The sequence below is a fragment of the Cricetulus griseus genome, chromosome 3 (assembly GCF_003668045.3).
Source record: "Cricetulus griseus strain 17A/GY chromosome 3, alternate assembly CriGri-PICRH-1.0, whole genome shotgun sequence".
Taxonomy (NCBI): domain Eukaryota; kingdom Metazoa; phylum Chordata; class Mammalia; order Rodentia; family Cricetidae; genus Cricetulus; species Cricetulus griseus.
The window spans coordinates 268,730,908-268,758,746 of NC_048596.1; the positions used below are offsets into that span (position 1 = coordinate 268,730,908).

At 42.1% G+C, this 27,839-nt stretch overlaps 1 protein-coding gene across 3 annotated transcripts in view; it reads right to left on the reverse strand.

Annotated features, from left to right (window-relative positions):
• The window catches only part of Fam120a (family with sequence similarity 120A), a 97,460-nt gene that overhangs the window by 62,147 nt on the left and 7,474 nt on the right, over positions 1-27,839 (reverse strand). For all 3 annotated transcript variants that reach the window (XM_027409975.2, XM_027409973.2, XM_027409974.2), the window contains exons 2-3: positions 16,083-16,329; positions 10,984-11,066 (exon numbers count right to left, since the gene is read on the reverse strand). In XM_027409975.2, coding sequence (XP_027265776.1) covers positions 10,984-11,066; positions 16,083-16,329 — 330 coding nt within the window. The remainder of the gene's footprint in view (positions 1-10,983; positions 11,067-16,082; positions 16,330-27,839) is intronic.

A 27,839-nucleotide genomic window follows, 5' to 3' on the forward strand; every position in this document is an offset into this window, starting at 1 on the left:
TCTTTGTGGCAAAAGTAAGTCACTGGGCAAGAAAGTGCCCTTGCCTTGACAGTATGCTGTACAAATTGGACAAGCAGGACACACAAGAAGAGTGACTGCCATACTTTGCCGAGACAAAGCAGGACAGTCCTTCAAAAATACTGCTTCACAGAAAAGTCTGTTGAATATGCTAGGCCTACAGGACAAAGACGGATGCCCCAATGTTGCAGAAGAACCTTGGATGACTGCCTAGGCAGCCAACTGTTTTTGTCATTTTTTACATTTTTTAAAAGTTGCTTTCTCACACTTCCTGCTTACTCAGTTAATATTATTTCCTTCTCAGGTCTCTGAGGGGAGTTGAAGGTTCAGGCATTATGCTGGCCTGCCCATGTTACCTGATGGAACGGGCAGTACCCTGGTCAGCCGAAGGTTCCATGGGAACTAAGTCTGCACGCAGGTGCAGAGGACCCCTTTAAAAAGGCAGATCCCTGCCCATTTACTCTCTCTCTGCTTCCTCTTTGCTTCCTCTTTGCTTCCTCTCTACTCTCTCTCTCACCTATGCTCTCTCTCTATGGCAACCAGCCATGGCGGTCAGCCATTTACTCTGTTCCTTTCCTTTTCTTAGTCTCCCTACTCTGCCGGGCCTTATAATAAACTTATAATCAACATGTCTCATGTCTCAGCATTTCTCTTTTCTTCTTTTTAAACAAAAGAATAACAAAGACTAGCTAGTGTAGTTATTGTTTTCCTTGTTTACCAGACTCAGGTAAGAAACCCACTAAAGAAGTGTACAATGTAAAAGATAATTTGACAAAGCAAATTAAAATAGAAAGTAAATTAGGTACAAGAGTTTGGACTCACCAAAATAGTGTAGATTATGGAATATTTTCTCTGAATTTGTCAAATGCAAATGGACTAGACATTGTTGATTTATAGTTATTGTACTTACTGTACATGGTTCTTCTTATATTAGTTTTAGCCTTTTTTGTATTAAACAGAAAAGGGGAATTGTGGAGATATATAATTTATGATCTAATAAAGCTTGCCTAAAGATAAGAAAGCAAAGCTAGCCACAGCCATAAAGGCCAGGCAGTGATGGTACACACCTTTAATCCCAACAGCCATACTTGTTGGCCAAAGAAACTGGGCAGTGGTGGTGCACGCCTTTAATCCCAGCACTGGAGAGGTATATAAAACAGGAATAGGGTCTCAGAGCCGGCAATTACTTTCCGGCCACATTGAGGGCAGGACTGACCCAGCCTTGGCAGAGCTAAGAGCTCTCTAGTGGCTTGGCTGCTTTGCTTCTCTGATCTTCAGCGTGAACCCCAATATCTCTCTGGGTTTATATTATTTAAGCTACCTATTTAAATAATGTCACATAATATATTCCAGTTGTTAGGTTAAGCACACCATACCACAGCATTCAGATATTTCCATTATAACCTAAGACTCATGAATATCATTAACAAAAAAAAAAAAAATCTCCCAAAGCTTTCTAAAGCTCATTATTAGAAAGAATAACTTGGTAGTTTCACTTCCACACGATACAAATAAAATGCTTGTGGGCGGGGTGAGGTTCAGGGCCAGTCTCCTCAGCTAGCTCCCACTGCACATGAAGCTTATAGGGAGCTGCTTTCCACAAAGCCCTAGGGGAAATCAATGCACTGCTTCTGATGTCAGACATTGAGACAGCAATTTTGTTTTAATCAGAATGACTTTCTTCATGAGGTCAATCACTGCACTCTACTCCACTTTCAGACAGACACTGTCTCAAATCTAAGTGGTCTCAACACTTCATCCAGAGTAGGATTTCTTTGTGTGTGTTAAGACAAAGAAAATGGACACTTTCCCAACTATATGTACCTTTATGCTGGGTGACACTCCTTCCACACCCCCTTTTAGAGACAGGATCTCACAATGTAACTCAGGCTAACCTAAAACTATACAGCCCTCTCAATACATAGCCTTATCTATCCTCAAACTCATGCTCTTGCTACCTCATTACAAGTGTGTGCCACCAATCCTCACTGCTTCAAAACACTTCTTCAAATTACATCCACCTGCCTCTGTCTCCCAAGTGCTGGGATAAAGGCGTTCACCACCACCGCCCGGCTTAAAACTCTTCTACAAAATTTTTCTTTTCTTTATTTTACTTTTACATTTAACAACTGTGGATGCCCATTTATCCTATGTATGAGACCTTGCAATGTACACTCAAACAGAATGCCATCCATTGTTTGGGTCCGGCAGCATGCTACCAGACTATCACTCATGTCCATGTTGCATCTTAAGGAAAAAGAACTTCAACATTAGGCTGGCCACAAAACAGAGGAGCACATTTATATACCGAACTGTTAACACAAAGAACGAGTGCCTCAGCCTGGGAGCTCGAAGAAACTTGGTTGAAAATGAGAAACACGCCGGGCGTTGGTGGTGCACGCCTTTAATCCCAGCACTCGGGAGGCAGAGGCAGGCGGAACGCTGTGAGTTCAAGGCCCCAGCCTGGTCTCCAGAGCGAGTGCCAGGATAGGCACCAAAGCTACACAGAAAAACCCTGTCTCGCAAAACCAAAACAAAAAAAGAAAAGAAAAGAAAAGAAAAGGAGAAACACAAGGAAATGTCAGCACTTGGGGCTCAGGAAAAAGGCACCATTCATATGAGCATTTCTCCTTGTCTAGAATATATGATTTTTAGCCATTTGCATACTTTTCATTATTTAGGCAGAAATCAGAAAAACAAAGCTGTTTACAAATTGAAGCCTGTGAAACAGTAAATAACTTTGTGGCTCACTAGATTCCGTGTATATGTTGGTATGTGGATGAGGAGAGCAATTATTATACAAGTTTTTCCCAATCAACACAAATCAGCAAGATATCTGGCTTTAGTAAAAATGTTAATTAAGTGCTCTTTAAACTGTTTAAGTTGCTATTAAAGTAGAAAATGGGCACACTTGATGCCACAATGCTGGACTTCATGGTATATTAATTTCATGGGAAACAACAGTTTGTAACTTTTATTAAACATTTTTTTACAAAGGTGTTCAGAAAACCTAACAGTTTTAAAAATCCAAATACTGAATGTATGAGGCAAAATTAAAATCCTGCCATGTGTTTGTTTTGTTTGAAAGGACTGCAGTTTTGTATCAATTCTCTTGCTGCTAAGTATTCCTTTAGTGTTTTGTTTTGGGAAATATTAAAATGTGCTATTAGAGATTACGTAACAGCATCCATATTTTCAAGTTTTACATTAAATATTTGTATGTTGTAAGAAACTGCAGTCCTCCTGCTTTGATGAGTCTGAATGCTTCTAGGCCATTCCAAAGCAGCCCAACCGACTACTGATCTGCTTCTTGCCACTCCAGTTGTCTTCTCTACAGATTCACAAGAATGCAACCACATCTATTTCCTTTGGATCTGCAGAGAACGCTGGTGGGATCTGTGTGTATATTACCAAGATCTAACTGTGCTCCTTTTGTGGCTGTTTATCCACCCATTATCTTTTAGTAAGAATTATCTCTAGGCTGAGGCAGTAATAAGCTACTCTGAACATTCGGGTAGGAGTCTGTGTGAATTTGTATTTCTCCAGCATAAATGCTCAGGAATGAGACTGCTGGGATTCCGACTTCTAAGAAGCCACCATACTGTCCCACTCCACAGCCCCAGAGCTGCAACTGCTTGACACTGTCCCCCAGTCACCCACCGTACTGGGTCAGAAGTGGCCATGATTGCCTTAAATTGTGCCATCCAATGGCACTGCAGTTCCTCTTGTGTACCCTCTGAGCATTCTGTAAAATGTCTGGTTATCTGACTCTCGTGTCATTCTCCTTGTATACTGGATGCAAATCCTTTATTAGACACATTCTGTTTTGCAAACATTTACTCTTGGTGTGGTTGTTTTTCATTCTCTTAACTAAGTCTGTGCAACTGATAGTTATAAAGATTTTCTTCCAATTTGGATGGTGGTGGTGGTGGTGTGTGTGTGCTTTTTGTTTGTTTGTTTTTCGAGACAGGATTTCTCTATGTTTAAGTCTTTGCTGTCCTGTAACTCTTTGTCCAGGCTGGCCTCGAACTCAGAGATCCACCTGCCTTTGCCTCCCAAGTGCTGGGATTAAAGGCATGCACTATCACCGTCCAGCTACTTTCTTCTAATGTTAATATTCTCATTTTTGCACATGAATATTCATTTGTTATAAAGATGGTCTTCACCTCATTAGTTACCTTGGAACTTCTGATGAAAATAACTGACCATATATATATATGTGTGTGTGTGTGTGTGTGTGTGTGTGTGTGTGTGTGTGTGTGTGTGTGTGTTATTTCTGGACTGTTTTGTTCCACTGATCCTGGCTGACAGTGGTAGCTTTAGTCTTGAAATTTGACAATATTAAGTCATCCTACTTTGTTCTTCATATTGAAAATTGTATGCCAGCTGGTGGTGACACACACCTTTAATCCCAGCCTGGTCTACAAAGTGAGTTCCAGGACAGGCTCCAAAGCTACATAGAGAAACCCTGTTTCAAAAACAAGAAAGAAAGAAAGAAAGAAAGAAAGAAAGGAGGGAGGGAGGGAGGGAGGAGGGAGGGAGGGAGGGAGGAGGGAGGGAGGGAGGGAGTAAAAGAAAATTATACTGGGGGCTGGGAAAAAATAGCTCAGTGGTAGAGGACTTGTCTATATACTTGAAGTCCTGGGCTTAAACCCCCAACACAAGAGGAAAAAAAGGGGAGGGTAACAGTGGTTGCTATTTTCAGTCCTTTTAAAGGTCCATATGATTTTTTAATCAATGTATATAGAAATTCTAGCTGCAATTGTGATCAGAAAGGACATTTTGACAATGGGTTCACTGGCCCTTTCTTTAATTTAGACCTATGTCCACAATGACTTCCCCCTTTTCTCTAAGAACAGAACCATTGTACCCTCCAGGGACAGAGCATGGGAGGAAGGTGAGATGGATGATGGGGGTGGCGGAGGCATACTGCTTCATCAGGAGCGCCCTAGGTGTTGTTCCAGTGCTGAGGTAAACGGTCACAGTAGCACAAAGAATTATTTAGAATTAAGTCCTTAAGTGGAAACTTCTAGAAAACAAAACCAGGCCCTTGACTCTAAAGACAGGAGGCTGCACTAGAATATAAGAGGGCGACCAAAGGTATAACCTGGATGTCTATACTAAACTAAGGCCCACTGAGGCCCAAGGACTATAGCAGGTGGGAATGGGGCAAATGGCAAAATGTAACCAAGTTAGTGATATGGAAATTATAAGACACCACTGAGAAGAAGAAAATGGCAGCAACAGGGCCAGCACTGGAGATACACGCTTATAATCCCAGCATGGAGATACATGCTTATAACCCCAGCACTGGAGATACATGTTTATAACCCCAGCATGGAGATACACGCTTATAATCCCAGCACTGGAGATACACGCTTATAATCCCAGCATGGAGATACACGCTTATAATCCCAGCACTGGAGAGGGCAGAGGCTGGAGGATGGGAAGTTGGAAGCTAACTTGACTCACTCTGTTTCAAAACCAAAAAGGACAAAACATTTGCAAATCTTGTGTCTAACAGAACTGCATCTGAATATAGTAAAATCTGTTTTAAAGTGATGAAGAAAAATAACTTAATTTACAAATGCCAAAGGGTCCAAGTAGCCCTTCACCCACAGGAGGCAGGGAATGGCCGATGGGCGTAGGGAAACAAGCAACATCATTGGTCATTAGAGAAAGCCAACCTGAAACCAAATGAAGACCTCATTAACCACAAGGGTGACTAAATGCTGGAAGGACAGAAATTGTACAGCCACTGTACCGCATGAAATGGTATGACGAACTCTCAAAACACTAAGCACAGAATCAGCACACAGCCTAGACAATGAAGAGAAATGAAGAAATAAAGAAGTGTCCTAGTCTGTTCATAACAGAATTTATTATTATTTTTTTAATCTTTTTGTTTTTGTTTTTTTGAGACAGGGTTTTTCTGTATAGCCCTGGCTGTCCTGGAACTTGTACTACCAGGCTGGCCTCAAATTCACAGAAATCCACCTGTGTCTGCCTCTTGAGTGCTAGGATTAAAGTTGTGCACCACCAATGGCTTATCATAGAATTTATAACCACCAGAAAGTATAAAGAACCTAAAAGTCAAGAGACTGACAAGCAAACAAAATGTGGCATAATCTTATGTACAATGGGGTGTCATCCAGCACCAGGAAGGAATGTGGTACTGGGACATGCCACAGTATCCGACCCTGAAAGTATTGTGTCAAGTGAAAGAAACAAACACAAAAAATGGTACGTTGTCTGATTCTATTCATAACGAAGAGGCAGAGGCTATCATCAAGGAAATGAAGTGTGTTAGTAAGTACATAGTTTCTTTCAGCGTTAACAAAAATATTCTATGATGGTTACCTAGCTCTGAGTGTGAGTTCTACATCTTATACAGCAGTTACAGGTAGGAAGTCAGGGCTCCTGGAGAGCTGGATATGGGAACCAGTTGTGCCTGTGCCTGTGCCTGGCCTGTGCCTGGCCTGTGCCTGTGCCTGAGCCTGATCAAATTAAGACAGTAAGGGGGATCCTATACAGATGGCCATATTAAACACAGCCCATGGGAAAGGCAATGTCTTACTGAGGAAAAGGCTAATCCCAAAAGACTAACAAGAGAGGCCAACCTGGACAAGGACTAAGCCAGAGACTTGAAGAAGCCAGTAAGCACACAAAGTTGGGCTGGTCCACACTCCGTTTCTGACCTAAGTGCAGTCTTGAAAAGCCGTGTCTGCACTCAATCGACATACCCACACAGTGCTAAGGATAGAAGCACTCTATACTGACTAGTCTATCCTCTAGGGAACAGAACTGCACTGGAGCCTCCCGTGTAACATGGATGCAGTGTAACAATGGTGCTGGCCATCTGTTCTGGGTGAGGGGTTGGCAGGGACAGAGATTAGAAAGCAGCACTGAATGTCACTTTGTCCCAGCACTGTTCTGACTTTCAGAGTAAGGTGAGTGCTGAGCAGGAAGTGATGGAGCCCACCTGGTTTGAAACAGAGCCAAAGCTATGGACCCAACAAGACAGGACAAGAGTTATTGCCATTATACTGTTGTTTCAAATGAAACCAGAACATTGCAAGGTAAGCACAGAAGACACAAACACTAGCCTGGAGCCTCCCTTTGTGCCCTTCCTCCTGGCTTTCTCCAGGGTTCTCAGAAGTACTGCACTCCACTCCCCAATCCTATCACAGACCTATCACTAAGTCTGAGCAGTTGCCTCATGAGGTCTTCACTCACTCCATGGAAGAGCAAGCCCTCTCTTGCTAACATTATGACAGGAAGCCCATCCTCACCTAAAAAGCATGGACAGAAAGCTACGCCTGAGTCCCAACGAACTGCAGCAAATTCCTTAAAGCTGCACACTTCCCACATTTATTTTACAGAAACAAAGAGCCTTTGAATTGTCTTGAACTCAAAAGCATCCCACTTGGGGCTGAAGAGATGGCTCAGAGGTTAAGAGCACTGACTGCTCTTCCAGAGGACCTGAGTTCAATTCCCAGCAACCACATGGCAGCTCACAATTGTCTATAACTCCAGTACCAGGGGATCTGATACCTTCACACCAATGCACATAAAATAAAAAGTTAAATAAGTTATTAAAAAAAAGCATCCCACTTAACGATTCAATGGGTAACTTAGAATGAGCAAAGAATACCGTTCATACTAAATCTAGGTTCTCAGGGCTCATGTTAACCACTGAGAACATGTAGCTAGGCCAGCAGTGGTGGCTGATGCCTGTAATCCCAGTACCTGGTGAGCAGAAACAGGAGGATTATGCTGAATTCCAGGCCAGTCGGGTCTACAAACAAAAACATAAAATGCCTAGCTAATACACATCGTGGCCATAACTCAATGCTAAGCAGTAGCAGATACAATTACTCCTAGAAGACCAAACACAAACATGTGAAAGCAAGGTTTAGTTAATTACTTTCAGTTCCTACCACTGTTTTCTCCGGAGTCCAGGAAGAGCTCACACTCAGGCACTGCTTCTTTGCTCTTACTAAGCCATACACATGATGGACTGCTAGATCCTTATCCACCATATTTGTGTTCTTTATTAGGTATTTACAAGATGAAGCTGTGTCGAGATTTTGAGTTTTCTTTTTAGCATTCCTGTGTTGGTTTCTTTTAAAGATTTCCAGTTTGTGTACTCAAAAGTGAGTCTTCATCTTTTATCACACCACATTGTGTATTTTGCCAGAATCAAATTTATTACATTATTGTTCATAGAGAGTTGGCCCTACATGAATAAATTCACTGTCTAACAACTGGAAGCAGGAGAACATCAGAGTGAGATAAAAGAGAAAAGGTTTTACATAGCAAAGAGCAAACTGAAACAAGTAGCAGAAGAATTCTACTGGAGCCCTGAGGAGACAACAAAGTTAAGTGCAAATTAAATATAGGGAAGAAAACTTCAATTTGAAACTTAGTATCAATTTTAAATCAATTAAAATTCTACAAGTTGCTTATGGAGATAAGCAACAAGAATTCAAATTTCCAAAAGACAGAATAATTATGTAACTGAATAAGTGAGAAAGATTTAAATAGCAGCTGGGATATATATCAGTAATATTCCAGGAGAAAAATCATCCCATTCAGCTCCTCCAACCATGTTAGGATGGTTAAGGCAGTGCTACAAACAGAAAGTGCCTACAAAGAAATCTAAACATAAAAAGTGGCCAACAACAGATAGAGAGGTGGTTCAATGGTTAGAGCACTGGCTGACTAGTTGGAAAACTTGAAACTGGGGCCAGCAGGAACACTCAGCAGGGGTAACATGCTGGCCTTCAAGCCTGACAACCTAAATCCAATCTCCAGATTCCAACATCATGGAAAGAAGAAAGCAACTCCTGCAAGTTGTCCTTTGACCTCTCCAAGACATGAGAGTGTATGTATGAACACACACATATAAATAGTAAATATAAAGTTTTATTAAATACTTTATTTAATATTCATACACTTATAATGTATTTGGATCCAACTCTTCTCTCATTTCTTCCCCTCCAAAACTTCCCTAACCCCCCTCATGTTTTCCTCCCAACCCCACACAGACAGACAGACAGATAGATAGAAGGATAGATAAGTTTTTTAAAGGAAAAATGAAAGAGAGACCTAATACTCAAATTTCTATTGGGGAATTGCTGTGAGTTTTGCTCCTGGTAACATTAATAATTAATACCCTGGGAGGACGTCCTCAGTAGTAGGTACAGTGATGCAAGATGAAAGAAATATGCACAGGTGAAGTGCTGTGACAACTCCAAACAGTCTGAGTTAAAACAGACACAGACATGTCTATATAATTTATGGAAAGATGTCAACAAGACGGTGGCTATTTGGACAAACATTTTTCTCTTCTTTCAGTATTACATATACTTACTAAGCTGGTTTTTCAACAATCCTACAAATTATTCTTCACATTAGGCTTATGGGGCACAAAACAAAGGCAGCTCAGCTGAACGCGTGACTATTTATGCATATAATGGGAGGGCTCCGAAGTCCCACGCAAATCCCTTACAGCAAGTGTCCATGAATCCCCCCACGCAAATCCCTTACAGCACGTGTCCATGACCCCCCCCCAATTAGAAGGACCCAGTGCAGCACTTGGAGCCCAGCCCAGCCCAGCCCAGCCTCTACTCCATGGGCCACCATCAAGCACCCAAGAGCCCGGATATCAGGTCCTGTCACTTCACTGCTAAGACACACAGGAGACACCAACAGCAGAAGGAAAGCTTTTCTCTGTAGAGCAAAAGGAAAACAAGTGGTTTCTAAAAGGAAGGGGAAATTAACTTTCAAGAAAAGTTGAAGGCAATCCTAACCAAGAACTATTACAGTGAAAACAAGTATTTCAAAGCGCATAGATGAGAGAGGAAAAAGAGGTTCCAAGCAGCAAGGAACAAAAAAAGAAATCCTACTTGAGAGATTTCCCTTAGGAAATCAATAATAATGCTATGAAAGAAAAACTCATATTTGAAACTGAACATCAATTACAGCTGTTTACGGCAGGTGGGTCACTGTAACTGAACTGAGATTTTGTGGCACACCTCTGGAAACCACCCACTTTACCTTTTCCCTTGACTCTAAGGGAAGCTGGTCCCAGAGGTGGAAGTGACAGTGTCCAAGTCCCCGCCTCTGCATTTCCCAAGACACCTAACAAATAATAATGCCAGTCAAGTGTCACTGACAGGTGCCAGCTACTGTCCTCATGCCCACACCAATCTCTCTTCAGAACACCCTGGTGAAATGTCTCTTTTCTGATGTTCATTACTATCACAAACGCAGAGAACCAAAGGGAAATAAATGAGTAAGAAAGCATTATGTTAACAAAGCAGTGCAAATGAACCATTCTCCCAGCATTCAAGAGGCATTACACTAGACTATTTTGTAACCACAGAAAGGTAAAAGTTATGAAATTCTCAAGCTGTACTAAAAGATGTTGGTCTGAGTGACAGATGACATTACCTATCAAAAAGAATTAGTATTTTAAGTAAAAATGTTAATCTATAAAAGCTGCAGCTCAAAGCCGGGCGTTGGTGGCGCATGCCTTTAATCCCAGCACTCGGGAGGCAGAGGCAGGTGGATCTCTGTGAGTTCCAGGTCAGCCTGGTCTCCAGAGCAAGTGCCAGGATAGGCTCCAAAGCTACACAGAGAAACCCTGTCTCGAAAAACCAAAAAATAAAATAAAAACTGCAGCTCAAAGATTTCTTCTTGTCTAGTTAGGCACAGGACACTCTTTGAAGGGGATTTTGAAGGAATGTGTAAGTCTGCCTATCACACAGGTGTTGAGAACAAGGAAGGAAGCAGTTACTTATTACTACAGAGAGGATCCCAAGGTGAGTCACAAACAAGACACTGCTACCCACACAGAACGTCCCCCTCTTCAGTAAAGTCCATAATGCATTGTTAATGCAATAGCAAAGTCACACTGGTGACTTTGTCAAATGTTGGAAAACCACGCAACATCTGTACCTTCAGTGAGGCGAGTGGATGTTCTGGACCAAGTAAACTCCAGTGAAAGGAAGCCAGATCCTCATCAGGTAGTATGTGATTTCCTAGAATATAAATGTGGATTATATAAAAGCTGTCATCACAGTGACACAGGGAAACCTCTACATCACTCACCATATGCTAGATAACACACATTCCACCTTTCACACTGTACTAGGAAGCAGCACACAGAGCTGGCAGCCCTTACAGCTGACTCAGGCACCAAGTGCATTTTCAGGACAGTTTGGAAGTCATTCACACTGAGAACTTCAAGGTGCTACACACCCAAGCAACTTCCCAGTAGTATGCAAAAAGTCAGTCTAAGGACTAAGTATTCATGTGTTCCTGAAACACCTGTGGTTCGAAATTACATAGCCAGATGTGGAGTCTGTGATTATAAAATCTTTCCTATAAATGACAACTGTGTTACAGCATGAATCACCACCCACAACAATCTGTGACAGAGCACAGGCTACAATATCTGTGCTGTCTGTCCTACCTCTGGGGCTATGCCACTCTACAAATGAGAACTACATTCTCAAAGGGTATTCTACTCTCACAGCTGGCTTGAGTGCCTGAAACACTAACATCTAGGGGGGTACTGGTACACTCACCGCAATTTAAAAGTGGTAATTTCCTAGGTAACCCTGTGATGTTTGTATTATGGTTTAATCACTTCCGAATTAAAACATCAGATTACTAACTATCTAACAGGCAAAGTGAAATCATTTGCAGCATTGCTACAGTATATTATCCCAAACACACAGTATGAACCCCAGGATATCCAGACCAACACAGATAAGCCCCAGCTGTGCACACAACTGGACTCTGTGCTGCTTATTGCTGTTAGGGGACTGCACAGAAATTTTATTGCAAAATACCAAGTCTCAGAGTTATTTTAAAGATTCAACTTAAGAAAATACGAAGTTAATTCCAGTATCAGTAATGGATTTGTAAAAATTCACACCAAACATTTAAATGATTATTCCATTCAACCTCCCTAAAGTAAAATTCTAAATAGCTATACTTTATTTTTTAATTTTTTTACTTTTTTATTTGAATTACAAACAAGATTGTTTTACATGACAATCCCAGTTCCCTTCTCCCTCCCTTCCTCCCCTACCACCTCCCAACTAAAACCTTATCACATATCCTTTCTTCTAATCTTCACCTGACTCAACCTTTCTGCTCCCTCATGACCTCTGCATCCTTCTTCTTCTTCCCTTCTCATTCTCGTAGCTCCCTCCCCCCTCTTCCCATGCTCTCAATTTATTGCTACACTTTCTATTACAAAAAGAAAATTGCTTTATTTAAAGACAATTAAATTTTTACAAAATCTAAAATAAATAATCTTACTCACAATTTGCCTAAACTTCTTGAATAGACTAGACTCTATACCTCTTAACTGGATGATTTTTTTCCAGTTTTTTTTTGTTAACTATTGAGAATTGAACATAGGGCTGACATCATTCTACCACTGGGCTGCACCCCCCAAACCCTCTATGTCTTGTGACAGGGCCTTACTAAGTTAAATCTATGACCTTCTTACCCCATTCATTCTCCTAAGTAACAGGGATATACACACCTAGCTAAAGTATTACTATGAACTTTTTTCTTCACTTCTTCCAAAATTTTCTAATATAATTATCTAGAAAAGTATGAGTTGATAGCACCACAAAGAAATATATTAAGTATTTCTTGAACAGAAAATCAAGTATTCATCTGTATTTCAAATTCTGGGTAAAACTCATTTTGCTTAGCACTTAAGTAAACTCTGATCATCTATGTAACGTGCCACCTACCTACCAACTTTTGTAATAAAATATGTTCTTTGGGGGGGCAGGGTCAAGACAGGGTTCCTTTGTATAACAGTTCTGGCTGTCTTGGAGCTAGCTCTATAGACCGGGCTGGCCTCGAACTCACAGAAAACTACCCATCTGCCTCCTTCCCAAGTGCTGGGATTAAGCATGTGTGCCACTATTGCCTGGCTATGAAATAGGTTCTTGAGATGCTATACAGATCTGCCGGTATGGAACTAGCATGTCAATATCACTCAGGCTGACATCAAATTCCCAATCTTCCTGTATCAGCATTTTAATGCTGAGTAAGTATGCCCAGCTCAACACATACTTTTTCTTTTTTTTTTTAAAGATTTTATTTATTATGTATAGTCTTCTGCCTGCATGCCAGCAGAGGGCACCAGATCTCATTCAAGGTGGTTGTGAGCCACCATGTGGTTGCCGGGAATTGAACTCAGGACCTCTGGAAGAGCAGTCAGTGCTCTTAACCACTGAGCCACCTCTCCAGCCCTCAACACATACTTTTAACATCCAAAAAAGTATCCTTTTACATTATAACTTCCGAAAATATACTTCATGTCTTAATCTTCTAAATCTCAAAATATGAAAATTCCTAAGAAATTATATTTGTAACTAGATCCAAATAAACAACTTGTAAAAGTAGTATTTTATTATACAACAAAATATAAAACTGTTTTGTAAAAAACAAAACTATAAACTATAAAAATCTATTTATAAACTTTGTATAAAAATCTGGTGCAAAAAAAAAAAAAAATCTGGTGCTAGAGATAGCTCAGTTGGCAAATGTGTTTAGCTTGCAAGCATGAAAACCCAGGTTGTAACCCCAAAGCCCACATAAAAAGACAGGTATAATGGCACAAGCTTTATAACCCCAACATGAGGCGCACGTGCGTGTGGATACCTGCACCAAACACACATGGATCCTCCTTAGGGCTCACTAGGCAGCTGGCCTACACTTACTAGTGAGCCCCAGGTCCCAGGGAGAGATATCAACAACAAAAGTAGACAGCTGTCCAGAGAAATATCACTAGAGACTGACCTCTGACCTACATACACCTACCTTTCTGGTAACTAGCAATTTCTAAAAATAACACACAATTTAATTAATTTCCCAGAATGGGCTAACTCCATATAAAGTGCGGTAACTTTGCTAAAGACCACGCAGCTTCCCAAAGGGCTCTGAGTATCTAAAGCAAAGAATCAAGGAGTTAAGTCACAGGAAAACCTCACTCCAAAAAAATACACCTTTCTACTTGGACACAATTATGAAAAAAAAAAAGTTATCTTCACACATATCCAAAGACACAGGAAGGGTAAGTTACCAGGAAAGGAGCTACACAAGGCAGGTGCAAAGTAAAAGGCACAAGTGTTGCCAGGCGGTGATGGTGCACGATTTTAATCCCAGCACTCGGGAGGCAGAGGCAGGAGGATCTCTATGAGTTTGAACCCAGCCTGGTCTACAAAGCAAGTTCCTGCACCGAAAGGGCAACACAGAGAAACCTTATCTCAAAAAAACAAAAGCAAAGAAACAAAAAAGCAAACAAACATAAAAATTTGTGTTACCTCTTGAAGCATATTTAAGTAATATAAATTAATACATAAAATATATCCTTCTGGGAAAATAACAAAACAATTCTTTCATGGGATTTTTAAAAATTTACTTAGGTTCCAGGACAGCCTCTAAAGCCACAGAGAAACCCTGTCTCCAAAAAGCCAAAAGAAAAAAAATATAAAAATGTATTTAGTTTGTTTTTGTTTTTGTTTTAAAGTATTTGATTTTCCGCTGGATGTGGTGTCACACATCTGCAATCATAGAGGAGCAGAGACAGATGACCTAAAGTCCAAGCTCATCCTTGGCTACAAGGTCACTGGAAGCCAACCTGGGCTACATAAGACTCTAGTTCAAAACAAAACAAAACAGAAATTGTTTTCTTTCATTACAGCGATTACCATGCAAAGGGAAAGAAATCACAGCAATGCTTTAGCCCTGTGGCATATTTTTTTCGTGTTTAAAGTTTTTTTGGTCTGGTTTTCTTTTCCCTTTAGCTTTTTGAGACACGGTTTCTCTGTGTGGTCCTGGCTGTCCTGGAACTCACTTTGTAGACCAGGCTCAAGAGATTCCCTCCTCCCCCCACCTCTGCCTTCCCACAGGCTGGGATTAAAGGTGTGTACCACCACTGCCCTGTAAGATTTTTTTTTCTAATTTTAAACTTATTTATTTCATTGTATGTATCCAAGTGTGTTGCCCACATGTATGTATATAGGTATGTACGTGTGCCATACATGTGCACCTGGTGCCCACAGGTAAGAAGAGGGCATTGGATCCCGTGGAACTAAGAGTTATGGATTGTTGTGAGCTACCACATGAGTGCCAGGAACCAAACCAAAGGTGGGGGTGGGGGGTCCTCTGCAAGAATAGTAAGTGCTCTTAACTTCTGAACCATTTCTAATCAAAGATTTATTTTGAATTGTATGTGTGTGTGTGTGTTTTATTTCATGTGCATTGGCATTTTGCCTACATACATGTCTGTGTGAGTGTCAGATTCCCTGGAACTAGAATTACAGACAGTTGTGTGCTGTCATGTGGATGCTGGGAAATGAAACCAGATCCTCTGAAAGAGAAGTAAGTGCTAAGCCATCTCTCCAGCCCAAGTGTATTCTATGTGGAAATACATACATATGTGTGCAAGTACCACCCAACATGGGTGCTGGGAACTGAACTCAGGTCCTCTACAAGAGCAAAACACTCCTTAAGCCCATTTGGTTTTTTGTGACAGGGTCTCGTTAGGTTGCTCAGAATGATTTTGAACTTGCTGGCCCCAAAGTGGCGATCCTCCTGTCTCAGCTTCCTTCATGCTGGGATTACAGGCTTGTGATACAATGCTAGACACATACTTTTTTTTCTTTTATAAACACAGTTTTACGCTACAGTTTGATGATCACTAACACTATCATAGTAGGCATGTGTTAGCATATGTGATTGAGAAATGTTATTTTCCTAAAATTGGAATTTATCACAGAGTAAGTTTTTCAGCTTGGATAGAACAACATACAAACAAAAGCTTAGAAACAAGAACAATACATTACTAGCAAATAAAATAAAATAAAATAAAAAACAATTGAAGAGCCCATTCTTTCATTCTTAAATGCAAACATCAGATACAAAACCAAAGCATTCAGGCAGAAAAATCTTCAAAAGATACATCAGTATGCTTACTGTACCATTCCCTTAGAAAGCTGTTTTCACATTACTCCACCTACCTAACAGAGCAGCAAAAATAGGAAAACGATTTGGGTTCAGGTCCAGTTGCTTGGCAACTTCGTGCATCAGATATTGGCTTGTGGTGAGACTCTTGCCGTTTCGGCTCAGTTTCAGGGCGTGGGCACTGAAGTAGTAGGGGATGTTGCAGAGTGCATAATCAGAGTCATAGGCCACCAAGCCGTGGAAGCCGTTCTCTCTGCAGAAGCCAATCACTTCTTGATGGTGGTCCTCAAGGCTCTGTGCGACCTGCACACAGAAAACAAGGGGATGCCATCAGACGCAGGCTCACACTGCAGCAGCAGGCTCAACAGGCACATGGACTTGACAGCACTGAAGAGCTACTGACATAAACATTATCCTAATGATCAACAAGTGCCAGGACCAAGTGTGCAGCAGTGTTCCAAGAGGACTCTCATAGGGAAACTGAATTCAAATCACCTGTCAATAATCTACCATCCCATCTATACTGCAAATTAATTCCCAGTCATGACAATTCAAAACTCACCCTGCTTAAAAACAGGCAAATCTGACTGATCCCTGTGACAGTATTTAAAAGAAAGGAAAATGGGGGAGGGGAGATGAAGAAGGAAAACAAAAGCAAAAAGATTATGACAAAGAAGGCACCCACATTTGCATAGCCAACACAATCTCTTCAAATTGGAAAGCAACACTACATTTTCTCCTTTAAACAAAGGCCTGCACTATCTGCCTCTGAGTCTATGCTGAGGCATTTATCACAGGGGAGCCTCAGGGTGCACTGTCCCTGTGCAAGGCACAGCAGGACTGCCACTCAGACCAACTACAAGGAGCCCAAGCACTTTCACTTGGCATCCCCACCAAACTAAGTGAACTATGCACAGCAGCTCCTCCTGGAGGCTCACTGAGCAGCAGCCAGGGAGGACACCTCAGAAGCCCTCTGGAGTTGCTGGGGTCCTAGACATACACCCACAAGCACTGAAAACTGCTCTGTTAGAACCTAAGTCAAAATCATTTTTAAATTTTAAGCAAGTATAATGCTTCAAATTCCAAACTACTGATTTCCCTTTCTTGTTAACTCTCAAACTCTGTCCAACTAAAATTCTAGAAAGCTGTCTGTTTCTACAACAAATGAAGGTACTTTAAATCCACATGGACTCAGGGGACTCAGTTAAATCTCCAAACTTAGGAGAGATGCATGCTCACCTCTTTAATCTGAAATTTCTAGAACTATAATCTAATGGATGGATGTAAGGAATGAAATTTTAAATTAAATTTAAAGTTAAGTTCCAGCAGGCAATAGTCAAGCGACCAGCAGCTATCCTACTGCACCTTAGTGACACAGATATTTGTGTCTCCTCCATGGTGGCTGTCATTAAGCTAATCTCCTTGCTGGCTTTCACAATGGAAGTGGTTCCCAGGTTTGCTGAAATTAGTTGTAATGAAATCTCACCAGGAGGCAAAGCAAACTGTTAGTGACAATAGTTAAAGGAGAAATAACCTTTTGAATTCTTTTGGGGAGGAAATTTAATAAAACACTGCATGTTATAAGAAAAAGCAAAACTACAATTAGTCAAGTAATGTTCTTCCCTAGAACAAGTGAAATTTACCGCATTCCTTAATCTAACTAAAACAGAAAAGTAGCTGAAATTTTTCTAAGACGAATCCCATCTAGAAATGGTAATCTTAGTCTAGTCCAAATTCTTTAATCAAATAATTTTCTTCCATAGAAATTTTAAAGTTAAAAAACTTTAAGTATTGCTAAGTTAACAGCAATCACTAGTTGCTTCCCTGAGTCCCCTCTGAAGAGGTTCTACAGTAAAAGGGACGAGGGCAGACAGAGGATTTGTGAGCTGTAGGACACCATGCAGTGAGTCTGTGCAGTCCACGTTTCTATCTGTGGGCAGTTCATCAGCACCCTTGCTCCAGAAAAGGCACAGCAGCTTCACCTCCAAGGTTAGGGACTAGGAGGGCTAGGCTCAACTCCTGAGTGCATCACTCTCTGAGCTCCCAGACTATGGACTTTATAGCGCAGGGAAGTGACTACATGCCAAAGCAGGGTAGGCTTCCCCTAAGGAAAAACTTTTCAACCAAAGGCTGAAAGAAGAGGCAGCTCTAGGTGGGTTCCCAAGGCCATGTCTGCAGATCTGAGATAAAATCAAAGACCGGGAAGTGGGGTCTGACGAGACAGCAGGGCTCAGGTCTAACTTGTCAGCTTTCCAATAATGCTCTGAGTGTTGTAAAACAGTAGGCAGTATATTTTAAAAGCTATAAAACCTTCATGTTCTTTGACCAGTAACCCTACGCCAGGAAATAGCCTAAAAAACGAATCTACCAAATAAAAATCATTAGAACCATGAAAAGAATCATACTAATTCGTACAGGAGAAAACTAAACTTAAATTATGAAACAGGTAGTCACTACAATGTTTTGTGGAAAAACTTGAGGAAAGTTTCATTATAACATTAATCATACTAGAACACAATATAATGCTAATCATAGCTATGCTAAACTGTGTCTGTGGAAACAAACAGGAAAAGGAAAAGACCCAACAGAGTCGTATCAGGGTAATGGAATTATGTGTACACAACTTTTTAAGAGAGAAAGAAAGAAAAAACAAAAACCTGGTAAGGGTTGGGAAGCAGGTTAGTGGCTGGGTGAGAACCTAACATGTGAAGGCTCTCAGTTCCATCCCAGCATTACCACAGAGGAAAAAAGAACAGTCCCATGAGAAAGCAGTCCACTCTGGTTCTCTCTCTGCTAGACTTTGGACAGATTCTTAACTTTCAAAAGTCTGTCTCTACAAAAAACAAGGACCTCAGCTCATGCAGCCACCCACCCACTGCAGTCACTGCAGACACCCACCCACCCACTGCAGCCACTGCAGCCACTCACCCACCCACTGCAGCTACTGCGGCACTCACCCACCCACTGCAGCCACTGCAGCCACTCACCCACACACTGCAGCCACTGCAGCCACTCTCCCACCCGCTGCAGCTACTGCAGATACCCACCCACCACTGCAGCCACTGCAGCCACTCACCCACCCACTGCAGCCACTGCAGCCACTCTCCCACCCACTGCAGCACTCACTCACCCACCCACTGCAGCCACACTCACCCACCCACTCACTGCAGCACCCTCAAGCTCACCACCCACTGCAGACACTCACCACCACTGCAGATACTGCAGACACCCACCCACCCACTGCAGCCACTCACCCACCCACTGCAGCCACTGCAGCCACTCACCCACCCCAGCCACTGCAGCCACTCACCCACTCACTGCAGCCACTGCAGACACTCACCCACCTACTGCAGCCACTGCAGCCACTGCAGCCACTCACCCACCCACTGCGGCCACTGCAGACACCCACCCACCCACTGCAGACACCTACCCACCCACTGCAGCCACTGCAGCCACTCACCCACCCGCTGCAGCCACTACAGACACTCTCCCACCCACTGTAGCCACTGCAGCCACTCACCCACCCACTGCGGCCACTGCAGACACTCACCCACCTATTGCAGCCACTGCGGCCACTTACCCACCCACTGCAGACACTGCAGCCACCCACCCACCCACTGCAGCCTACCAAGTGCTGGTGTTACAGGCCTTCATAGCCATACCCAGCTACACTTTACTTTTAAATGCTGAAAACCAGTGTTGAAAACAAAGAATTCTGCTGGAATGAAGGAAAAAGCTAATGGGGAATTGCTGCAGACCACTCTGTAACTTCAAGTGCATGCTGTTGCTGCTGGAGAGACGAGCTTGCTAATCTGTAATTGAAGAATCCTTGGGAACTCACAAAATATGGCATTTCTCTGTCTCAGTGCTTCCTGGGCATCAGGCAACAAGGCCTATTCTTTTTCCTTTTTTTGTTTTGTTTTGTAGTAGTGCTGGGAGAGAACCCAAGGTCTTGTGTATGTTAGGCCCTCATCCCACCACTAACCTGCTTCCAGCCCTTAACCAGGACTGACAGACGAATGGATGAATGGACGAGTCAGATAACTATGAACATTTATAGTAGCTGAACACACAAGTCTTCAAGCTTTAAGACAAAGTTAGTTGATTAAAGACTTAGCAGAAGATATGATCAGAGTGAAAACAGCACAAACAGGAGGTCTGAGCAGGAGTAGGAGGTGCTGTGCCACAGGCAGTCATTTATCCAAATATAAAAATGAAGAAACTGGGCATGGTCACACAAGCCTGAAACCCCAGCACTTGGGAAACCAAGGCCAGCTTCAGTACTGTCCCAATGTACTATGAACTCTAGCTTCAATGAGACCCTGTCTCAAAAAGCAAGGGAGAGAACAACAGAAGAAGCCACTGAACATACACTGGCCTCCTCCACATGCACAAACACACATGTACACACACACAGTCCTAAAGCTTCAGTGCTCAAAAGCAGAGTAGGACAAACAGGAGCCATCCTCCTCAGGTCATCAGGATTCATTACTTTCTCCTTCTCTCCTGCTTCTACTCTTCCCAGGGTGAGCCTGGGAATAATATAGTAAAATTCGTATTTTTATAGCATCCTAGATTTGTTAATTTCATTCTTAGACGTGAATAAAAAGTATGAAGCTTGAGGCTGAAGAGATGGCTCAGTAGAATCCCAACACAGGGTGAAAAATGTATGTGGTCAAGTTGGTGGCAGATGTCTATAATCTCAGCATCCATTGTGCCAAGGCATGGAAAGTTCAAGGACAGACTAGGTTACATAGCAGGACCCTTTCTTAAAAGATAATAAACAGCTGGGCAGTGGTGGTGCACCCTTTTAATCCCAGCATTTAGAAGGCAGAAGCAGGAGGATCTGTGAGTTCAAGACCAGCCTGGTCTACAAAGTGAGTTCCAGGACAGCCAGGGCTATACAGGGAAATCCTGAATCAAACCCCCCCACACACACACACACAAAACATGCACAAGCGTACACTCGCTCGCTCGCTAATAATGATGATAATAATTAAACAATTAAAAAATGAGAATCCAGGCAGACAGTGGTGGCACACACCTCGAATCCCAGCACTCAGGAGGCAAAAGCAGGCAGATCCAGGCCAGCGTGGTCTACAGAGTGAATTCCAGGACAACCAAGAAGGACTACACAGAATTCTGTGTTGAATTAAAACAAACAACAAACGAATCCTATGAGATGTGACATTGAGAAGATTGCTACTGTTAACCCCAGAAAGCATAAAACAAAAGAACTGAGCCTTCACAGCTACCTAGAGAACCCTATCTATCTCTAAGGTGTATCAGACTTGGATTTGAACTTCCCATACCAGAAGCCACTGAGACCACCTGCTGTGTTAGAAGTGGTGCAAGTTTCCTACCAAGGAAGTGAAACTCCAAAACTCCTGCACAAACCCAGAGGAACAAACTTCCTCGACTCCAGCTGAGAGCAAGCAAGGCCAGCGACCACCACAGGTGCCCACCTGAGCCAGCAGGTAGGAGCTACATACCCTCCCAAGAAACAGGGCAGATAAGGCTAATGCTTAAAAGTTTAAATGGCAGCAAAATGTATGGTTTAGCTCTCAAGTAAGTACCTTCTACTTAGCTTAGGATGATTATTTTTATTCTACTATCAACTTAACACAGAATTTTGGGCTAATTTTTTTATGTCAATTATGGTGTTAAACATCATAGTAAAAAATAAGGAAGAAGCTAGTGAGATGGCTCAGAAGTTAAGATCAAAGAACCAGAATTAGGTTCCCAGCACCCACACAACAGCATACACTGTAACTCCCGTTCCAGGGGATCCAATGCCCTCTCTGGCTTCCATAGGCACCAGGCACACAAGTGGTACACAGACATAGATATAGGCAAAACACCCACACTCATTAAAAAAAGGGCAAATAAGTCAAAGCTGATTTTATAAAGAGCAATGGTTTAAAGTTTCCAACATTAGCTATCAAGTATACTAATTACTCTATTAATTGTGAGAAGCAGACACTGGGACAGTCCTGAAGGCAGCACTGCCACTCACTCCTAAACTCTAGGGAAAGCACACTCTTATGTCCCCGCTAATCAGGTGGGAAAACTGGCCACTTAATATTGGTATGCTTGTATCTTCATCACAGGGAAACCGGGAACCTCACAGAATCATTTCAAGTAACAAACGCATGAAATGTGTCGGGCCCTTCTTAAGTAAACAGGATATGTCATAGATAAACACTGAATGACTCATCTCAGAATGCTTTTACAATTAACCCATCCTTCAGCCATCCGAGAAGATACAAGCTAGCCTGGTCATGTGAGGATGTAGATGAACCTGCATTCTTCTGCTTAAAAGACAAAACAAGAACAGGCTTTGACATATGCCCACAGAAGTTCAATCAAAAAGTGGTCCCTGCCCCCATCCAACTCATAAAACCAGAACCCAATCGTCATTTGCAGTCTGGTGGGGTGGGTTATTGTTTCTGACTTTAAAGGGGAGATTTAACTGTAACAGCATTCATTCCAATCTCTCCTTCTAGAGAAACTGCAGTCATAACTGACCAAGCAGATCTTACATGCCTCATTTATTCCATAAGAATAGAAGGCAATGGTCCTTAGAGCAATGAGAAATATTTGTTTGAGTTAGCCCAGAACTCGACCACAGCCAGCCATGTTTCTTTTGAACTAAAAGGAGTGGCACCAAAAAGATGCACAACTCTGGCAAGTATCCGGGACATGCAAACCACACCACAGTGACTGTACTCAGTAGTATGCTACTATTCAAAAACAGATAACAAGAAGTATAGGCAGCCAGGCCCGGGTGGAGCATGCCTTTAATCCCAGCAGAGGCAGCCTGGTCTACAAAAAGAGAGCTAGTTCAGGACAGCTAGGGCTACACAGAGAAACCCTGTCTCAAAAAACAAACAAACAAAAAAGAAGTATAGGCAAGCAAGTAGAAAAAGAGAGCCCTTGTTGGGGGTGAGAGCATAGAGGTGCAGCAAGTGTGGAGGACAGCAGAGCCGTTCCCCAAAGAGGGTTGTTTACCATGGGGCTGGGGAGGGGGCTCAGCAGACAAAGCACCTGCCCTGCTGAGGGCATGCATTTATAATAGTTCCAGTGATCAGAAGGTGGAGCTGAAGCTCCTGGAGCAAGCTGGCTAGCTAGACTAGTGCAATCCTGAAGCTCTCTGAGTTCAAGTGGGAGACTGCCTGCATCTCAACACAGAAGGTGAAGATACGGTGAAGATCAGTAAAGAATGACACTTAACATCAACTGGCTTTCTTTCACATGTCCACATACACATGTGCTCACACAAGAATGCACACTATACACATATGTACACAAAAAGATGGTTAAGGTGACAAAATATGTGTACCATACTACAACTGTAAAAAGACAATAATAAAAGAAGGATATCGCCAGGCGGTGTTGGTACACGCCTTTAATCCCAGCTCTAGGGAAGTAGAGGCAGGTGGATTTCTGTGAGTTCGAGACCAGCCTGGTCTACAGAGCAAGTTCCAGGATAGGCTTCAAAGCTACACAAAGAAACCGTGTCTGAAAAAATCAAAAAAAAAAAAAAAAAAAAAACCAAAACCAAAACCAAACAAACAAACAAACAAAAAAGGATAACACCCGGACTCCTGATAGTCTTAGAAGGCTTAGGCACTTAACTCCACGATGTAACTTTTTACTTAATAAAAAATACAAATCTTATTTTTTCCATGTGGATATATGACAATTAAGCACGTATGCAATGCCTTTTCTGGACTACCAAAGAGTGTGATTTTTTTTTCCCCTCCTTTTCAATCCCTTTAGCAGGTTGTTTATTACATGACTGCAGTTTGATTCAATGCTTATTTGGCAATAAAACTGTTTTCTTTCCCTTCTTTAAAAAAATAAAATCCTACAAGGGAGTAGATATAAAAGAAATGCAAGTTAAATTTTATATTTTTTTACAAATTAAAAAACCTGGTAAGAGACATCCATAGTATTTTCATATGGATTCTATTTAAAATAGCCTACTATAAAAACCTCCAAATGACTTGGTTAGAACTTAACAGAATTTTTATTAAAGTCATTCTAAGCTGGGCACAGTGACATGCACCTAAAGTCTCAGTTATAACATAACAACATCTTGTATCTAAATAGATACATAAATGGTAAAATTTTAAATCATCACAAAATTTGAAATGTCAAAACTTAACTTTCAGAGCTCAGAAAATAGAATTTTACATTGATACAATTTACCATAGCAATGTTGGCCAAGTCCTATGGTCCAGCAGCTTGCAAGTGCTCTGGGCAGGGTCTAGAGAACCCCAAACTGTCTCAGTGGACCTGTCACTGCTCTTCATCAAGGGGCTCTACTTCCAAAAACAAGACCACACTGGACCTCGAGGGATCAGCCCTCTGGCTGGAGCCTCCTGTTACTGCAACATACTAACAGGCAAAATGACAACAGCATGGGAAATCCATTCTTTCCCAAACCATAAGTTTAGGTTTTTTTTGTCATTTTTGTTTTGTTTTGTCTTTCTGAGACAATAGCAAACTAAATACCAAACAGCCAGGGCACACGCGGACACTGTCTTTCAATGACAGCTCAGCTCACACTTGTCCCATGATGCCTCAAATTGGGAGCAACAAGAAAGAAAGCAGCAGAAGCCAGTTTACCAGCACAGCCCTCTTTTATGCCTTCTCAACAGAGTACATCTTGAGTTAAGAAGCATAAAAGGATTATTGCAAGATAAAGCCCAGCACCAGGTGGCTGGGATGAGCTCAGTCAGTCACCTTTGGAATTAACTCTTACTTGGAGCTGGAAAAAACTTTACTTCCTCCTATCACACAGCCTACAGGAGGAAGCAGCAGTGTCTGGGTGTGTCACACTTAGGAGATAGTCTGTGAACAACCCCAATAAGCCAGGGATTGTTCTAGGAGCTGGATGACAGCCAAGGTCCTCATAGAACTTACTTTCCATAGGGGAGGAAAAAAAGTAAAAGCAAAATAAATGATAAGCTACACAGGTATCTGGAGAATTTTAAAATATTGTATGTTAACTCTGGTTCGTTTATTTTTAAAGATACTATTATTTATTTATATGTACATGTATATGTCTGTCTGTGTGAGGAGGACAGAGGAGTATCAGATCCCCTGGAGCTGGAGTTACAGACAGTTTATAGTTGCTAGATGTGGGTGCTGGGAACAGGAACAGAACACTGGTCCTCTGCAAGAATAGTATGTGCTCTTAACCACTGAACCATGGCTCCAGCCCAAACTCAGGTTCACTTATATGTCTAGTTGGTTTGGTTTTTTTGTTTGTTTTGTTTTTTTAAATTCTGTCTACAAATCCACTAGAAAATAGCCTAATCACTCTAAAATGCCTTTCTTCATATACAGCCTTTTGACATTTACTCCTATAGTTAATTGCTTACTGAAGTTAGAATGTATAGTGTGTATTAATTAGCTTTTTTCCATTAGTATAAATTTCAGTAAATTAAAATGAAGAGTAATATAGATCTAAAAATATCTTAAAGACAGAATACACAGACACACACACAGACACACACAGACACACACAGCCACACACAGACACAGACACACACACCCCCCTTTTTACTTCCGAGTCCTCTTCCTGGTATACAAGGGCCCCAAATCCCTAGAAATCCTTGGATTTGGCCGCATTGGGGTTTCCTTGACTTGGCACTACTGGAATTTGGGACTAGATAACTCTCTACTGCAGGCAGCAGTTTTGGGCACTACAGAATGTCAGCAGCATCCCTGGCCTCCCTCTCCCCAGTTAACACCCTCTGCCATGGGGGCTCTGATGACACTGACAACTACCTCATCCGTCAGCCCTAGCTAAGAACTACTCCCAAGTCTTCACAAAAATGTTATTTTATGGCAGTAAAAAAAAAAAGTCCTAATTGTTAACATGAAAGACTCACCTCAACACTCTAACCCAGTGTAAGCTTCCTAAAGGCTTCCCTAATTCTCAATTCCCTTCACCACTCCAGGACAGGCAGTAACAGGCACTCAGTTGGCTGCTAAAAGTATGCCCTTTCCGGGCTAGAGAGATGGGTCAGTGGTTAAGAACACTGACTGCTCTTCCAGAAGACCAGAGAGTTTGATTCCCAGTACCTACATGATATTTCAAACCACCTATAACTCTAGACCTGGGGGAATCTGATGCCTTCTACTAGCCTCTGTGGGCACCAGGAATGCACATGGTATGTATACATATACATACGTGCAGGCAAATGATCCATACACATAAAATAAGTAAACATAAAAAGAAGAATTAAGCCCCTAGAAAACAGAAACCATAAAAAAATACATTTTAATAAATGGTTATTGGTCCAAATGTTGAAAGAAAATAAAATGCTTCTGGCTATATAAAAGAACACAGTAAATATTTTAATTTTAAAAAGGGTATGTTAGTGTAGTGGTGTGAACCTTTAATCCCAGTACTTGTGAGGTCAAGACCTGCCTGGTCAGGATAGCAAGTTTTAGACCAGACAATTCTACCTAGTAAAACCCTCGAAAAGACAGTAACAAAGCCTGGCATTGTGGCACATGCCTTTAATTCCAGCAAGCCAAAGATAGACACAGGCAAACTTCTGGGAATCCTAGGCTGACCAGGGCTACACAGTGAGACCCTAATTTTTTGTTTAAGTGAATGTGGGGACTGTGAAGATGGCTCCCTGGGTTAGAGTGCTTGTTCTGCAAGCATAAGGACCTGAGGTCAAATCCCCAGAACTCACAATTATGCATCTGTAACCCAGCTTTGAGGGGCAAAGAGGGGCCAACCTAGCGTAACCAAACAACAAGCTGCCGGTCTCTAAGCAGATAGGTGGTCACTAATACAGGAAAATACCCAAAGTCCTGCTCATGCCTCCAAATGCACACACGTTAAGTACACACACACCCCAAGAAACAAAATAGCATTTGAGAGGCTTTGGGCAGAGTATACATTTGACAAACTTAAGTGAGGTAGCAATCAGAAAAGACGGGATGGCAGAATCAAATAAGCAAACAGATAAATAAGGCTGGGATGGTGTAAGATATAATGGCTAGGGCTGCAGAAGGGTCGACAAGTCTCAACAGAGTTGGACTCTAATGGCTTAGCCAAGTCTGAACATGACAGAGGCCTTCCTCCCTGAAGATGTGGTGGGCTGCTCTACCTGGGTGTGCAAGATGAATAACATGGGGTAACTGTGGGAGCTCAAGGCCATTCTGATGTATCAGTAGGAAATGGTACTGGTTCCTAGTATATGTCTTACATTTCTAGATTCTGGTTGTATTTGAGTCTATATCATTTCTTAAATGTCAATAAATAGTCAATAACTTGGTTTCAGAACCTGCGCAGCGGCTTCTGTGTCAGCGATACTGGGAATGAGAAAGAGGAAGAGGTAAGAAAGACTGTGGTGCTACCATGTGTCCTTAGTGTAGGGACTAGCGGAGTGGGGGATGGAACAGTCAGGCGACTCTGTAGTAGTGGAGACTGATGGCAGTGATCTTGATGCTCAAACCTGTCTGGGTGAAGAGTAAAACTGCAGAATTGGAGAAAGGGATGGTAGAAGGCAAGGGGAGTCCAGGGAAGGTGTCCAGAAAGGAACCCAGAACACAAGCCTTTAAGGGGTTGGCACTTCTTATCAGGTCTGAGTTCTGGGACAGCAACAGTGAAATTAGAAATTCATTCGGAGTGAGAAGTCAAGAGGCAGATTAAGGAAACAGCTGGTGGGGGGGGGGTAAGGGAGTGGGAGGTAGAGAACAAGCCAGGATGGTGGAATCGGAAGGGGACCACTGGTCAGTAGGACAGGGACTCAAGACATGCAGTGAGAGCTTGGCGAGTG